General features: G+C 38.2%; 1 protein-coding gene across 5 annotated transcripts in view; it reads left to right on the top strand.

Annotated features, from left to right (window-relative positions):
* Window positions 1-10,422: 10,422 nt before the first annotated feature.
* Window positions 10,423-18,402, top strand: part of myo15aa (myosin XVAa) — a gene marked incomplete at its 5' end in the record, with an annotated part of 33,153 nt that continues 25,173 nt past the window's right edge. For 4 of the 5 annotated variants that reach the window (XM_079611677.1, XM_079611678.1, XM_079611676.1 and 1 more), the window contains 6 exons: window positions 12,517-12,617; window positions 13,429-13,532; window positions 13,780-13,843; window positions 13,954-14,067; window positions 14,170-14,331; window positions 14,451-14,564. In XM_079611677.1, the coding sequence (XP_079467803.1) occupies window positions 13,513-13,532; window positions 13,780-13,843; window positions 13,954-14,067; window positions 14,170-14,331; window positions 14,451-14,564 (474 nt within the window). Of the gene's footprint in view, window positions 10,506-10,589; window positions 10,654-10,837; window positions 10,948-11,139; window positions 11,215-11,797; window positions 11,889-12,516; window positions 12,618-13,428; window positions 13,533-13,779; window positions 13,844-13,953; window positions 14,068-14,169; window positions 14,332-14,450; window positions 14,565-18,402 lie in introns of those variants that run through there. The other variant, XM_079611680.1, reaches the window with a different exon arrangement.

Below are 18,402 nucleotides of genomic sequence, written 5' to 3'. Positions count from 1 at the left end.
TTTTACATCTGAAAGAGAGCAGTTTGGCAGAGGAACAACATAATAGATCAGCCCTTATGAACATACAATGTGTTGGTCCAGCATAGTTCAGTGCAGCACACTAATTGTACCGAGAACGGATCTTATATTCCAGAACAGAATATAGCCATTGAGTGACTCTTTTGGAAAAGGGATTAGATGTAATGATTTTTTAAAAACTATTTTCAAGGTAAGTGTTACACCTACTGGCACAATCATATATACAATGCTAGTTTTTTATTTATTTATATTTCTTCTCTAGGATATTAAAAAATAATACAGCTGTTTATATTTTTATTTTTATTTATGCTGTGTATATAATTATATATTCCTTTCATTATTCCTTTTAAAATCTGGCAATTTATCACTATATGGGCATATCTTGGACATTTGACAACCATTCTATAGATCCCAGGTGCCTTGTTAAAGATTTCCCTTCATTATTTATTAATTAATGGCTGGCATCTGCAAGCATAAGAAGGTTCATTACACTAATCAAACACTGCGCTTATGTGGGACAAAACTGCATTTGTGTGGTGTAGCCTAATTGCGTTAAATTAGATAAGTCATTGACACAAGAACAAGTCAATTCATGTTTTTTTTCATAGCTTTTACTGTTTTTAAAATGTAGTTTCTTCAGTGACTTTGGAGTTCTTGTCCCAAGACAAACAACAATAAATTGAACATTAATATAATAAGCAATTTAAAGGGATAGTTAAAAAGAAGATTCTGTCATCATTTTCTCACTCTCAAGTTTTGTGACTTGTATGAGTTTCTTTCTCATATTTTGATGAAAGATATTTTGAAGAATATAAGCACTGAACTGATTTTCCATAGTGTGGAAAAAAAATACTATGGAAGTCAATGGGCCCATCAACTGTTTGGTTACTGACATTCTTTCAAATATCTTCTTTTGTGTTCAGCAGAACCCAGAAATTCAAAAAAGATTTGGAATAACTTGAGCGTGAGTAAATGATGACAGAATTTTCATTTTAGGGTGAACTATCCCTTTAAAGGGTTGTAGACAGTATTGGATAACTGCACAGTTAAGAGGCTGTTGTTCCAGCCATTTGACATTTCATTGTGGCAAAGATAATGTTTGACATTTATATGTATGGTGTGAGACAATGTATAGATTTATTCATTTAGATAACTCGCTTCTAACCATTTCTAACACCACTGACATTTTATCTAGTCCTTCCCCAAGCCTCTTAATTGTAACCTTACCTAGCACTTGGCCTGGTGAATAGCTAGGCTTGGATTTAAACAGGTTCATTTAGGGTTTGGGGTATGCATTACGTCTCGCCAGGGAGACTAAGCTATGGGTCTACACGGGTTTAAGTCTTCTCTTTACTTACCTATATATTTAATTAATTCTTGATGAAAGTAGTGCTGTATATATCCTGCTGATAAAGAATTTTAACTGACTTTAAGAGCGTCATTTAGTATTATAATGAAACAAGACATTGATTCTCTATTAATTAAATTGATAGCTAAAGGTAAAGTCATGTTGTGTATTGAAAACGGATTGGACATTCTCGAAAGGAAGCAGCCCACATCCTCTTGGACTTGTTTCAAAACATAACAGCTGAACAGCTGATGCACCGCAGAGGAATTTGTATTTTTTTATTTTATTACAGATAACCATCTTTTCTTCAAGCAAAGAAAATTGTAAAAATTAATTAAAATTAAATCATAAAAATAATGTTCAGTTTAAATATCACCTAAATGTATTATCACATAAATATGCAAGATATGCATGTGATGGCGAATATCTGAAGCTAACAATGAATGAGGTCACTCTATATTTAGAACTTTTCCGATTAATATTTAATTATTTCTTAGTGAACTGAATACAGACCGGCTATTAAGAATTTATCCCTACCAGTGTCATGAACTCTTGGAATATTAAGTGGTCAACAGAGAGATAATCACGCAGCTTATTATGTACATGTGATTCTTGTCCGTGACAGCTCAAATGTTTTTCAGAGCTGACATAAACATGTATCAGAGAGTTGGTAGTATCATAATAATGAATGTTAAACCTGTTTGGATTCTCTCCTGCTCATAAAAATATAGTCAAAAGATAGCCTAAAGTATTGTTTTCACAACTCTCCGAAGTCATCCTACCAATAAAGCATATATAATTCATTGTCAGTCTAAACATTTACAAGCTATATTTATTCTTTGTACAAATAATATACTTTTTTTGTTTTATTGGCCTAAAAAATGCAAAATCAACAAATCCAAAAAGTTTGTTATATTCATTATATTCAATGAATTCAAATGATTTCCATCTCCAATAGTCCTGTTGGGTGGTTTATAACATTGCTTTAAATCAAAATGTCACTGCTGCAAGTAATGGCTCAATTAAAAACAGAACATTTGAAAAAAGTTTGGCATGACAGTATCAAATTACCGTCGTTTTATTTGTTTGGTACTCAAATAATGTCAAACATTTAACCCACCTTTGATGTGATGGAGGAGACATTCCTCTTCGGTCAGTATCATTACCATACTTTTTGGAAATGTCCTCAGACACAGTTTAGTAACAGCTCAGCCAACGTGCATTATTTATACAGGAATGAGCCAAACAGATAATGTTACTCTAAGTCAGTGTAGTTGATACATTTAAGGTGCCCTTCGCAGCTATTACGGCATCGCCCTCGCATACTTTCAGACACATGCATCTGGAGCTATTGAAGGACACTACCTGCAAAACTCAAGAGGACAAAAAGTGTAACTGGAGTACTTTCCCAAGGCATGAAAAAGCTTGTAGAACATGACAAAAGGGATGCTGACATTCATGGATGCCTGAGATAAAGAGCCTTTTGTCTGTGGGAAATCTCTTGCCAAAATTAGCACTACAGCCAAGGACAAGAATCTGTCGGACATTTCTGAAATGTGAGGAATACACCTGTAAGGTAGAGTCCTGAACAAAAAGAGCTATCAGCATTTTGGCTTTTGTGTTAAGTGAAAATTATTTGGACTTGGGCTTACATTCAAGAGAATTATTAGATATAATTCATAACCTTTTGTTGAACCTGGAATCCACATGGACCATTTGTGTTACTGTTTGAGTTTTCTGTCACTGACCACCCATTTTTGAAACAGTGACGTATATTAGCATGACTATTGGAGAAGGATAAAATGCCACCAAAGAAAGCAGACAAAGCTGCACCTAAGAAGGGTGACAAAGGAAAGGGGGAAGCAAAAGAAGATACAAAGACAGCAAAAGATGACAAGAAAGGGGGAAAGGGAGGCAAAGATCCTCCTAAAGGGAAAGGGAAAGAGGATCCAAAGAAAGGAAAAGGAAAAGGCAAACCAGCTCCTAGTGAATCTGAGGAGGCTTCCGATGTGGAAAGGAGTGAGGTTGAGGACAGTGAGGCATTAGACGAAGAGGATGTGCAAAGCGAGGATGATGGTGGTAAAAGAGGAAAAGGGAAAGGGAAAGCTGCACTGAAGGGAGCATCCAAAGCTATGGCAGTTAAAGCTGTAGCTAAGCCAAAGCGTGGCCAAGCAGCGGAGGAAGGTGTTGATCCAAAAAAGCCACAACTTCAGTTAGGTAAAATGAAGGACATAAACCTGAAAGGGGCCTCTTCGGCTATAACAGGCTTTGCTGTTCAGGGTCAGCAGAATGTTGAAAAGAAAGAGGATCCAAAAGCTAATTTAAAAGGTGCTTCTAAAGTTCTCACAGGTCTGACAGGAAAGTCCCCATTTTTCTCAAAGCCAGCCCCAAAACAATCAAAAAGAGGGCTAAAAAGCACATCTAGGCTTTTCATGGGACTATCTGGCAGCAAGAAGAAAAAAGGTATGACCCCAAAGGCATTACAAAGTACATCAAAGTTGTTTTCAGGCTTTGGAAAGTCAAAAGCTACAGAAGAAGACAAAAATAAAAAAGAGGAGGGTGGAAGAACATTTTTATTACTCAATATTGGTGGAAAAGCAAATAAAAATGCAGCAGCCACCTCTGGACTGGGAGGCAAATTCAAAGGCTTCTTTGGTAAAAAGAAAACTGGAGCTGCACAATTCAAAAGTAAAGGATGGGCTCTGGGGAAGATAGCAGGAGCAGCAAACTGGTTAACTAACAAATTCATCTCATCCAAAACATCTGGAAGACTGGGTCGCTCTGTTCGTTATGACAGGTCAAGTGTGGGACAATATCATGGCTATCAGAATGGAGGATATGAATATGACGAGGGTGAGTTCAGCTATGAGGAAGATGACTATGTTCAAAGTACTTATAGCAGAAATAACCCCCGGGGACGTTATAGGAGCAGAAATCAAGACAGCTATGGTGAGGGGCGCTTCAGAGGACCACATCAGTATGACTACTTTGAAGATGACCAGGAGTATTATGATTATCCTGAAGATGAGTATGGCTTTTATGATGAGGAGAATGATTATTATGATCCTATGTATGAGGATGAGTATGGCTATTTTGATGAAGACTATTATGATCAGTATCAGTATGATGTAAGACAACCATATGGTTATTATGATAATAGAATCGACTATGATTACAGGCACCAGAGAATTGATGAATTTGGATACCCTGTTGATGGTACGGAATACTATGACGAAATGGGTTATGCTGTGGAAGATGAATTTGGCTACCCTGTTAATGATGTGGAATACTATGAATATGGATACTATCCAGAACAGTTTGACTATTATGGTGATCAGCAAAATTATTACATTCAATATGATGGTGTTTCAGATGCCAACATGATGTATCCAGGTTATCCATATGCATACAATCCAAATCAGTACATATACAATGGAGAAACCACTGCAGTTTACCTTGACTCTCAGATGGTTGCTAACCAGCCATTTATGTACACAGTGGAGGATGCCATGGAACCAACAGAACCCTCAGGAATGTATGGTAATGAATATGTACAAATACCAACAGAAGGAATATTGACTGAAGATTCATTCAGATTTCCAAGACCACAAGTAAAGATGTTTGGAAAAGAAAAACTTGAAATTGCAAGTCCAATGCAATTCACCAGGAATGATGGGGAAATTATGATTCCAGACCAATATGAGAACCAATATGCTTCACCCATGAGCCTTCCTTTATATACTCCACAGCAATCAGAAGCTGTACAAAGGTCATTTTCTCCCACGCCTATTTTCTTTCAGCAAACACCAGCATCTATGATACCACCTGGTAGTCCCATTTTAACCAGAACAGCCCAAATACCATCCTCACCTGTTCTTCAGGCAAGACACTTTTCATCTCCAATGCCAGTGTCACCTGTCCCAAGTCGACATTATTTTGGACCTGTTGGACTCATACCACTCTCAACACCATCATCTCCGGTTTTGTCAGCAAGGAGATTTGATCCCACTATGGTTGAACCAGTATCTCCCCATTTAGTCTATCCAGATCCTATGTTTCAGAGACATGATTTTCCATATGAAAATGTCCAACCAACAATGAGACAATTTAACAATCTCCCCTCACCACAGCTCTCCTTAAGACAAAGTAATTTTTCACCAGGTCGAAGCAGCCCTATACCTCGCCAAAGATCTGATATGTATGAGGAAATGCATCCAAGGTTCTCACCAAGGCAGTCAAGAATGTTTAGCCCAACATCATACAATAATAATGCACAAAGGCAGTTATCTCCCATTCAAAGGAGAAAATTTAGCCCCCCTTCTTCTCCACAACCGTCCAGACGAGCACCATCACCTTTAGCTTCTTTAAGAGGAAAATCTCCAACACCCCAGAGAAAGCCATTTGGTTCTAGAGCACCATCCCCTCTTGTTAATGGAAGAGAGAGTCCTCCAATGTCTCCACGTGGCTCAATGAGAAGGAGAAGTCCTCCTTCTTCGCCTAGACCAACACTGAGGCAAAGTTCCCAGACTGCCCCTCCAATAAAATCTCGTTTCAGGCCAATTGGTAGAAGCAATAAGGACTCTTTCATGTCATCAAGATCTATCAGGAAAAGTTCTTTTTCACCACAACCATCTTTACGGAGGAGGAGCCCTCCACGGTCTCCAACAATAGGTCAACAGTCACTAGAAGAGAGCTCTCCATACCCACATCACAGAGCCACATCTCCCACCCAAAGACCGGTGTCTCCGAGACCAATATCCCCCTTTGCCTCTAGATCTCAGAGACCTCTTTCCCCATCACCATCAGCATTTTCTGGCAGAATTCAACATGACCGACAACATCTACCAACTCGTTCCTCTACACGTAGATTCAGAGGATTTGGTGGCAACAAAGTGCCAATGGGAACAGTTAAGCCATCTCCTGTTAATCCAATTTTTCAAAGAAAAAGTCATCATGGCACTCCTCAAATGCAAAACGTTGCCCCGTTCAGATCTTCAGTCCATAATGTACCCATGAGTTCAGGAGTTTTGAATCAGAGTGCTAGATCCTCACCCATCATGTTGGCAAGACAAGGTTCCAGACCAGCAGGTTTTCAAGACTCAAAGAGATTCTTTCCATCTGGAACACCAAATCCACAGAGAGGGTTTCATAGACCTGTTGGGAGAGGGCGTCCTGTTGTGAGAGTACCAATAAGTCCTGTTCCTCTAAGACAATCAATAAGAGGCCAGAACCATCCACTTGTAATGAATGCTCAACCACCTTTTCCCCAACATGTTCCAATAAAACGACCAGGAGTACATTCACCACAACTCTCTGTAAGACATGTTCCAACCCCGTGTCCGTCACCTCAGTTTTCAGTGAGAGCTGGTTCACCAATGTCTGTACGCTCTCCATCGCCGATCCTCTCACAGAGAAATGCTCTGCATAATGAATTAATCAATCGTGCCTCACTCAGATCACAATTTCCATTGAGTAGCACTCCTCAGCCTCAGGTGATAACTGAATTTGCCCAGACAGTTGAACAAGGGCCATCTCCTCTACTAACAAATGCTTTACAAAACCCACATCTGGCTACTGCTTCATTCAGTTCACCTCTTCCAAGGTTTAAATCACCAATGTCACAGATCAACCAAAGTTTATCTCAGAGCTCTTCACCAGGCTTATCAAATGCATTACAAAATCCACTTCTTCGTAATGCCACTTACCGCTCACCTCTGCAAAGGTCTGCATCTCCTCATTCTATAGTGGCACCTCAAGAGGTTCAGGTAATCAATCAGAATTATTCTCCAATGCTCTCTAATGCATTGCAAAACCCGTACCTACGTAATGCCTCCCTCACTTCCCCACTGCAAAGAAACACATCTCCATATTCTCCCACAGCAGCTCAGCAGGTACCACAGAACATTTTGCAATCTTCTTCAGTACTAACTAATGCACTACAAAATCCTCAATTACGCAGTGCCTCATATACGTCACCTCTTCAGCGAAATACATCTTTATATGCTCCGGTGATGTCACAGCCTGAACAGCAAACATCAGTATTATCAAATGCACTTAAGAATCCTAACTTAAAAAATGCATCCTATACCTCCTCTTTACAGAGGAACCCTACTCCTTTCCTGCAAGCACAGGATTATTCATCACCGTTGTCAAATGCATTAAAGAATCCAAACCTTCAAGGTGCTTCCTTTCGGCTACCTGATGGATCAATAATATCTAGAAATGCATCTTATACCTCTCCTTTACAGAGGAATCCTACTCCTTTCCTGCAAGCACAGGATTTTTCCTCACCTTTGTCAAATGCATTAAAGAATCGAAACCTTCAAGGTTCTTCCTTTCGGCTACCTGATGGATCAATAATATCTAGAAATTTAGGAGGCCAAAAAGAGGCGGCTACTACATCTGTTCTGTCAAATGCTTTGCAAAATCCCAATCTCCGGAAAGCAACTTATAGGCTCCCTGATGGTACAATAATGAAAAATGAGCCAGCACAACCAGCTCAATCTTCTTCACTGCTATCCAATGCTCTTCAGAATCCAAACATTCGAAAAGCAAGTTACAGACTTCCTGATGGAACACTTGTATCCAATAGCACTGATCAAACCGTGGATACAACAAACTCCTCACCATACTTGGGAAGTGCTCTACAGAATATTAACCTACGTAAATCTTCCTATAAACTACCTGATAGTACTCTTTTTTCCCGAAACCAACCAGCAAAGCAGTCACCCTCTCCACATCTTTCAAGTGCTCTTCTGAACTCAAACCTTCGTAAGGCTTCTTACAGACTTCCTGATGGAACACTTTTGACAAAGAGCTCTGAACCGGAACCAGAGCAATCAATTTCATCTCATTTGTCAAGTGCATTACAAAATGTTGGTAAGGCCAACTATCGCTTACCTAATACCTCCGGCCTGTTTAGAAATCCTAAACAAGAGCAAGCTCCCTCTTCAATGCTGTCCGGTGCCCTCCTGAACCAAAATCTTCGTAAAGCATCTTACAGATTGCCTGATGGATCAATCATGACAAGAGGTAAACCAGCTCAAAGTGAATCTCCCACTTCACCTTTTCTGGGAAATGCCTTGACGAACGTTAACTTACGCAAAGCCTCCTACAAGTTGCCGTCAACACTGGGACGCTCTCCAGAGGACCCAAGGTACGCAGTAGTGACCCCTCAGATTCAGGGTCAGTCTGGTGAACACTGGGCTCAAAATCAAATAATAGATCTTCATGAGCCAGATGATGTCTGGTCTTCAGAAAGAGTCCTCCCTCATCATACTGTTCAGAACCTCACAAAATGGTCCATGTATAGGGATGAAGAACTGGAGAATTTTGTCGTCCCTGTGTTTCCTGGCCAAGAGACAGATAGCACAGAACCTGCATGGCTACCAAATAGAGAAGGTGAACCTCAAGGGAACTGGTATGACAAGGTAACAAAACTTGCATATAGTTACTCTTTATAAGAAATTATTGATCAGCTTTTAATTGCTATCTACAGTAGACCTTTCCTGTAGAATTTTTCTACAGTGGAAACAAATACAAAAATAATAGTTAAATATCTGTGCCACTAAAATAATGCAATTGACCCTTCGTGGCTTAGCAACCGTAACTAGGCGTGATACCCGGTATCCTAAAAGTTTGGACTGTGGGGTGGAATTTTTTTCCTTCCAGAAACCTAAAAGCCGGGGGGAGAAATGCTGGTGTGGATCAAGCAGTGTGGGACGCCCCATTCACAACTAATGTTGACAGGAATAACAAAAACACCTTATACTTGGAAATAATGACGGTTCTTTGTTAATAATGCATATATTTGAACGTAAAATAAGAAAATTAAAGGCAAGACGGAGGCTCACTGACATACTTTAAAATATATTTAAGCATTTTGTTAATCGACGGGCTACTACCCCTGAGTAACTTTAAGGTTACGTTGCCCCAATCCGATCGCGCTCTCCCGCGTTAGTGTTAGTGGTGTTAGTGTTATTCCACAAGATTTATGGATAAGCTGTTTGATTTATAATTATTAGATTATAATTTATTTTCACATTTCACTTACCCTGCTGCTGTGCATGAACATAGCTGTTCCTCAATTTGTGTGTTTCCCATTTGAATGGTCGGTGAATGAGGCGGCTGCTGCTAGCACTGGGGTTAAGCCTAGTTAGGCTTTAGCTTCAATTTTTATGAAATTATTCTCTAATCGGTTGCATATTATGTCGTGGATATATCCCTCGAATGCATAGTGCAGTCCCTTTTGTCTCGCTCTCTCAGATATTTCACCTGTTTGTTCGCCAAAAATGACCAATTATCTCTTTGGGAATGTCTGACACCGGTGCATACACACTGTAATAGACGTGCCAGGCGCGAAAGCTTGCCAGGCGTAGCAACAGTAACTAAGGAGGGCGGGGCTTAGCGAAGGGTCAATTGTATGACTGAAGATTCAGGTTTAAACAATCAGATGAGAAATACTGAAATTTAAAACTATGGGTCAAAAATGATGTTGGGCAATGTCAAATATCAAAGGAAAATGTTATGACTTTGGTATTGACTGGAAATTAGACCATATAGACTAGGGATGGATGATTTGGTACTGTATTTAAGTTTGTGTATACTTAAAATATACAGTGCACCAAAATACACCTGCCATGGCAGCTATATCACAACAGCGTACAGGTAGGCTATCATTTCAATAGACCTTAGCCGTAGCAGCATATTTAATTTTTGACAGGAATGAAAACAAAGCAATGAGGGATAGAAGTACAGTGTGTTCAATGAATTGTACTATTGTTTAACATCATGCCAGTTGCTGATGAAACATCTTTCCAAAAATCTTTCAGTAGACAAGAACTCAATAAAATAGTGTATCCTATTGCAAAGACTATAAGACTTGCAAGTATATCCCTCACAGCCTCATTTTCATCCATGTAAAATTCAATATTGTGTGTTTACCCTGACTAAGGTCTATACATACTTATTGTGTGAAATACTGGCTTTATATAATGTTTGGTTTAGGCCTACACATTGTTTACACAATATTTTTCTTTCACTGAAATGCTTTTTAGATGTACTCAATTCGAAGTCTGCCCACAATGCTGTATCGTGAACGTGCAGAGGAGGATGGGTTTGAGGACATGACACAGCTTGAGTATGAAATTATCGAATAAGATAAATGCTTTATATAATTGTGAAACTTTTAAATGCTTTCATAAAAAAATAAAACTCTTTTCAGGGACCTGCATGAAGGTGCTGTGTTGCTGAATTTGAAGAAAAGATTTGATCGCAATTTGATATATGTAAGTCAAATGCAAAGTCTACTACACAGGGAAAGCTATCCATGTGTTTCTTTAGAAGAATTGTGTATTTTGACCACAGGTTAAATAAAATGTAAAACTAAAAGAGTTTTTGTGAATTTAAAAAAGAAATTAAACAATGATGTGTTTTGAAAAACAATGTTGTTTTTGTTTTTTGTGTTCCAAGACTTACATCGGAAGTATTCTGGTGGCTGTTAATCCATACAAGATGTTCAACATCTACGGAACAGACATGGTTCTACAACACAAAGGGCATGCACTTGGAGAGAATTCCCCGTAAGATCTTTCATTAATTAATTAATTAATTACCAGTAATAATACTTTGAACCCTTTACTTTAAACTTCAGTAGTATTTAACCGGTACTTAACATGATCACTTTTTTATCAATGCTAGGCTAATTCCTTAAACAGTATTGTACTTTTTTTTAAAAATGTTTTGAACTTTGTGAACTTTCATTGTGTTTGCAGACATCTATTTGCTATTGCAAATGCCTCATACACAAAAATGATGGATGCCAAAGAAAACCAGTGCATTATTATCAGGTAGGATTAAATTAAGGTGAACATGTAAGATTATCTCACAGAATGTAATATTTAATTTTTTTTTTTTTAAATATATATATTTGAACATTGTTCAACTAACCTAACTCATAATGTGTTTTTGGAAATATTAATTAAAAGAACAGACATAATTCAAATAGAAATAGCTAAGATAATCTAGGTCCTGTCACCTTAAGTAGGCTTTTACACTGATGGAGCCTTCAGTGTCAGTTCTACTTGACACAGCTGATCGCCTGGAACACTTTAAACCTAGCTCTGACGGAGATACCTGTAAGGAAAGACTACTGATGTCTAGGCCATGATTGCACCAGCAGATCATGTCTCTGTGAAATGCACCCATGGCTGTTCAGAGTAGCTGGAACGACAGTCCCAATCAAGCATTCAATTTCACTATGTCTGATGATCAGACACCTCGCTCATTACTTAAGTGCATGGCAAAAGACAAGAAAATCGGTTCCTCACATGCCAAGCCGCATTCTATGCCAAAATGCCAATTAAGTAGTTAAACTGGTACTTTAGGGGGTTAGAGTCATCATGTGGTCTAAATGTGCTTATTGTCTTTCAGTGGGGAGAGTGGCTCTGGTAAAACAGAGACCACAAAGCTAGTTCTCCGGTACTTAGCCGCAATACACCACAAACAGAACGTCACACAGCAGGTATGAGTTAAGCTAATAAAATCTTTGAAAACTGTTAAGCTCAGTTCATGCACATTATATAACTTATATTTTTCTTCTATTTTACTTATGCTACCATACAGATTGAGGTATTGTACTTTTGCGTGGCCTTCTGTTGTTTGCAACCTTTATATGTTGCATGGCTTGTTGCACTTTGTGATATGCAAGAGTGCAAAACATTTTTTTAATTACCTATGGAATATTAAACAATTTAACAGAAGTGGTGAATAATCTACTGAAAGTATCTTCAACTAAAAGAATATCACATGCTTTCCGGAAACAGTAAAGCAAAAAAATGTTTTGTGCTATTTTGGATTGCTATATGGAAGATAATTAATATTAAGACTGGCTGCCATGCTTGCTGGCTTCAATCTTTAAAAAAAATAGCATTTCTCTTATTACACTGGCAGATTAGTTTGACGTTATAAACAGGTTTAGAAACAAGGTTAAAAAAAAAAAAACGCCCAGTGCAGTAAGACAACATACATTTAAAGGGGTCATATGATGGCTCTAAAAAGTTTAATGCAATGTGTTTACACGGTTTTAGGTTAAAAAACGCATTATTTTACACATACTGTACATTATTGTTGCTCCTCTATGCCCCGCCTATCTGAAACGCGTCGATTTTTACAAAACTCATCTGGAAAATGCAGATGACCAAGCTGATCGATCAACTTTGCAAGCGTGACTGGACCAGATCGTATCAGATTGGTATTTCATTAGAGACATAATTACTGATTATAATGACTTTACTGATTATAATGTCTTTTTACGCGTTGTGCCGCACTACGGGGGGAGAACACTATGTAAACATAAAACCATGTCTGCATTTGTGATCATAGAAACGACAAGCAAGCGCTACTGCTCAGAACTCGCGTTTGAATAGTTAGTAGCAAATTCTTAAAATTTGAAAACAAATACAGGCTGTGAGTGTCTGTGAGTCAGAAGCGCCAGAATGTACTTGCAAAGATGGAATTGCCCCACTGTTTTCTAATTGTGTCCTCTTTTAGAAGGCCAAACAAAGTAGTTTGGCTTCCGCAACAAAAAACACAGCGTCTACACGACATGGCGTCGCGGGCGGCAACAATAAAACAGCGAGTAATAAAAGTTACGCCTTCTTTCTTTGCGTATACATTTGGGTGGTGTTATGAAAATCTGCCCCCACATACTGACGTAGATTTGTGGGTGGGTGTTTGAACGAAGCATTTTGGGTAGGCGTGGCTGAGCCTTAACTCTCTTTAGGTTTGACACTGAGCTTTGTAACTCTGCAGATCGTATGTATGCACTAACAGCTACATAACACACTAAAGAAAAAGGAAAACAAGAAATCGTATCATATGACCCTTTTAAGAGACAATCTATGAACACAAGTCTCATGCAGTGTTGCTCCTCGAGTAAATTTATCTTGTTTTTAAGTATTTCGATTTTGAAAACAAGAAAAGACCATTAATAACATGTTTGTTTTTTTGCAGTTATTATTGCTACATACGTCTCACATATTCATTTATGGCTTAATCTACAGATTCTTGAAGCAACGCCTCTTTTAGAGTCTTTTGGAAATGCCAAAACTGTACGGAATGATAACTCCAGTCGATTTGGGAAATACATGGAAATATTTATGGAAGAGTAAGTTTATCAATTCCAAATCTCTTTACAATGTTATTTGTAAAGAGTCAAATACTCTTTACTTTGTAAAGAGTGTTGGAGTACCTTAAAAAGGTACTCCAACACTTATGGAGTACCTTTACAACTGAAAGAGGATAACAGGATCAAGATTCACATGATTCTGGTTAAAATGACTGTATGATAGAGTACATGGGTTAAGTTGCAAATTACATATTAATGCTTGTCTGATTTTACTGCTCTCAAACAGAGGGGTAATCAGCGGTGCCATAACCTCACAGTATCTACTTGAAAAGTCCAGGATTGTGTTTCAGGTATTCTTCATAATGCTCATAGATATTTAAAATAATAATTTATTAAACAAATTCTTTATAGACAACCACAACGTTCATTTTTCTCTATTTCCTTCATTATTCTTTCTCAGGCCAAAGATGAAAGAAACTATCACATTTTTTATGAGATGCTTGCAGGCCTTCCTTCACAACAGAAGCAGTCTTTCTACCTTCAAGACGCAGAGACGTATTATTACCTCAATCAGGTGAGGCCATGGTTTAATCAACTAGATTATTATAGCGGGGGAAAAAAACCCTCAAAAACTAGACGGTTGTTCTCTTTCATGGATGCTCTATTTGGTCACAAGGGTGGAGACTGTGAGATTGTTGGCAAGAGTGATGGGGAGGATTTCCGCAGGCTCCTAAGTGCCATGGAAATACTTCACTTCAGTGCTGAAGATCAGAACGGTATCTTCAGAGTCCTGTCTTCCATCCTTCACTTAGGAAATGTCTTCTTTGAGAGATATGAGGTACATTGAAGCTCAAACAAATGGTTACATCCTCCGCACTCGGATTCCCCTCATGTTGCTGCACTATAATGCTCTATTTCAGTGGTGCAATGCGATAAGTTAGTTTTTTTTTTTGACAGACTGAATCTCAGGAAGTGGCATCAGTTGTGAGTGCTCAGGAGATCCGAGTGGTGGCTGAACTTCTACAGATTTCCCCAGAGGGTCTACAGAAGTCCATTACTTTCAAAGTCACGGTAAAAAAAACCTGCCTGATAATGTCTTCAGTACTAGATAAAAGATTCACCTTGTACATAACAAAAGTTAATGTAGGTTGATTTTTTGGGGATATGTTCTAGGCCCTAGCCTTTATTTAGTGGTATTTGCATGCTATCCATGCAGAACTGTAGTCACATTACCGACTTTTAAGGCCAATTTCACACTGCACCGACAGATGCCGACCAACAGCACCAGACACGTTCGTTGGATTTATCGGATCAGTGAGTTTGTTGTGCTGGTTTTCACGGATTGAATTTATTCAGTTGGCATTTGTCAGGTTGAGGAATGTCTAAGAATGTCTGAGAAGTGACACTGTAATCTGGTTATTGTCCGCGTTGGTCGCCGTCTGTCGGTGCAGTGTGAATCGGCCTTTACATTTGCCCATGTCATATCTCAGCAATCCTTTATTGACTGTGTAAATTTCATATCATCCGTCAGCACTGAAAATTAAAACAATATCCCTAATTTGTCTTCCTCTTATCCAACTTCTACAGTATAGGAGTACCTTTATCACAGCGCCAATATAAAATATACTTATAATGAGGATTATTATATATAAACTAGACTCAAATCATTTGGACACTTAAGTCACGTTTAAAATGTGTTTTTATTGCATTAGGTAATAACATGATCCTACCGCATTATTATCTTGTTGTATTAGATAATAAAAGAGCAAATCAATGCAAAACCATTATAACTAACTTTTGCAATGACTTTTACACCCAACTGATGCCATAGGCGATTTTTACTATGTAGGAAGTCAGCTTCCCCAAGTTCACACAGATGTAGTTTATCAAAATAACTATAAACTATGCTACACTGACATATGACAAAGTGTCAATTTTGAACAAACTTCTTGTTTTTAAATGTTTGCTTGAAAGGCTTGCTGTCTTTCTCTACACTAGATGATACTTGCATTGTCATACTTTGTCATATATTTTTAAGTGTGACTATATTTTTGTGGGCACTGTATATTGCGCATTTCACTGTTTGAGACAGACTGGACTCGAGGATATCAACAGGAAGTGTCCGCATCTCACCTCTAGACCTTACATGACCTCCTGGCAGAACTCACACATCAAGGCCCCATGCCAAGTATCAGCACACTGTTAGTGAAGGTTTTATCATTACATCAGTTTCATTAAAGTCCTTTGGAAACACGATCCAAATGCCAACACTGTTCAATTTGACAGTAAGCACAAGGAACCAAAATATAGCCGCAAATGGTGCGTATTAGCCCCAATCCCTCATATAGTATAACATGGCAAGCTGATTATTGCAGGGCAGCATGCCATATCCCTATGGCAACCAGTGTAACCCAGTCAGGGAAAACCCTGGACAGACATCAAGAGGCCTTACAGCAATATGAGGCTCCCATCATAGACTGTGTTACAGTCCTGAGAGTGTAGCAGATACCATTCAACCCTCTGCAGGGGTGCCACCAAGAGGTCCGTCGCAGTATTAACCCAGCTTAACCAGTTCACCACAAACAGTAACTTGTGTAGTTATTCCAAAACCTAAAAGTCAGTACTACCGTGAATACAATTTGATCAAAAGGACTGTGAAACAAAATTTCAATTTAGAGAGCAACAGTGCCTGCACGCCCACTTTTTCAGCAGCCTTGGATCCACAAGTATTTTTCCCATTCATTTCTAGGGAATTTTTAATAGCTTTTACATTTAACAGCCTTAATGAGGGAAAGAACTACAAAATCATGAAGCATTATTAATGAAATAATTGAATGAAGAAATATATAAAAACAATGGAGAAATATACAATTATAAATGTATAGTTGTTTATCATATATAAAGAAAAAATCTATTTTAAAGTGTTAGTTAACCCAAAAATGAAAATTATGTCATTAATTACTCAACCTCATGTCGTTCCAATCCCATAAGACCTTTGTTCATCTTCGGATTAAGATATTTTTGATGACATCCGAGAGCTTTCAGACCACAACTACCCCAAGACTACAACGTAATTGAAACTTTCAAGGCCCAGAACCCGGAAGCGCTGCACTGTGTTTGCAATGTGAACAGCGCCAGAAACTGACACCAGAAGAAATTGTTGAAAAAAGTACTGTATTATCTGGTCTATCGCTCCGCAGTATAAGTCGCATCAGTCAAAAAATTTGTCATGAAGAGGAAAAAAACATATATAAGTCGCACTGGACAATCCAAGACCAAGAACAGACATTTAATATGGAAAGGCAAGTTATTCAACTACACAATAGCACACAGAAACAACAGGCTGAATAGGTGTCCGGTATGTTAACGTAACACATTAACAGTTATTTAGATACACAATAGCATAAAGAACATATACCTGGGAGGTTGAATAGGATAAATTAACATAAACCAGCGAGTCCAACAAGCAAGTTACCGGTCAGCAAGTAAGTTCACCAAGCTCCAGCGATCTCATTCCACAACACTGAATCCATTGAATTCTTCCTCGGTGTCGCTTCTGAACAACTCCACTAACTAGAGTGGATATAGACGGTAATGTTTTCTCTTGGTTCATCTCAGTCAGTATGAATTAATTAGGATATATAAGTCGCACCTGACAATAAGTCGCAGGACCAGTCAAACAATGAAAAAAAGTGTGACTTATAGTCCGGAAAATACGGTTCATTTCATTTTGTCACACTGTACCACTGAACCACTGTAGTCACATGGACTATTTTAACGATGTCTTTACAACCTTTCTGGGCCAAAGTGGCAATTACATTGCAGTCTAGGGGGGGTCAGAAACCTCTTGGATTTCATCAAAAATATCTTACTTTGTGTTCCGAAAATGAATAAAGGTCTTACAGGATTGAAACGACATGAGGGTGAGTATGACATAATTTTCATTTTTGGGAGAACTAGCCTATCCCTTTAAGTCTATTACTAAATATGCATATATACAGTAAACATTTAAGTAGTTTGAGAGCATAGGGAGACAACTCAATTACATAATTTGCAATGTATCATGGGAGTGGTTGGGTACTAAAGTGTTAGATTCTTTGTTGGTGGTTTATTTTTTCACCATGAATTCCACTGTTGAACAGGATTTTTCTTTTTCTTTTTAAGTTGAAATAGTGTAGGCTGATGGCTTAAAACAAAAGCATATATCATCTAACAAATTCATAGCTCACAGTAGGTCTGTCTTTAGAGGTTTATAAGTTATCGTTCAAAATCCCCATGTGTAGAGCATGGGATTTTTATTTCCAGAACCTGACTGATGCACTCTATGGATTAAAATCCTCAATCAAACAGAACAATGTTATGACAGATTAGCTTTTATTTCAATCTAATTATTTATTAAATCAATTCATGAAAAATCTAGGCTCAATAGGAAAATCTCTAAAATGTGTCAATCAAACCCAATAGAGAGCTTATTTAAATAGAGTTCCTATTCAAACCTGATATGTCTGAAACTATCCAATATTCCACACCAACAAAGGTAAAGTGAAGGTAAAGTGTTTAAAGTTCCATCATTCCTTGTCCAGTAAAGTTTCTGTAAATAAAGAAGAATCCAGGGTTTTTAAAATGTTTCCTTATGAACAATTGATTCCATTCCACATATGAGGTATCAAGAGCTGATTCCTCAACCTTCCTCTGGTGGAGACCATCAACATGTCCTTGTTCTGTTTCAGCATCTTTCCTCACATTAGATCCACATCAATTCCTGATTCCAGATGTATCAGTGGAAAAAAACTTTTATATGATCCTTTACACAGCATCTTGTTTCAGATCAGCCTTTGTCTCAGTCTTGGTCAGAGCCAGTGCTCATCAATGTTCACAGTACCACTGCCATGTTAAAATGTGCTACTGC

The sequence above is a fragment of the Phoxinus phoxinus genome (genome assembly GCF_949152265.1).
Source record: "Phoxinus phoxinus genome assembly, chromosome: 1".
In the NCBI taxonomy this organism is placed as follows: domain Eukaryota; kingdom Metazoa; phylum Chordata; class Actinopteri; order Cypriniformes; family Leuciscidae; genus Phoxinus; species Phoxinus phoxinus.
The sequence above is the reverse complement of the archived record's forward strand: the minus strand, read 5'-3'. Positions and strand labels throughout refer to the sequence as shown.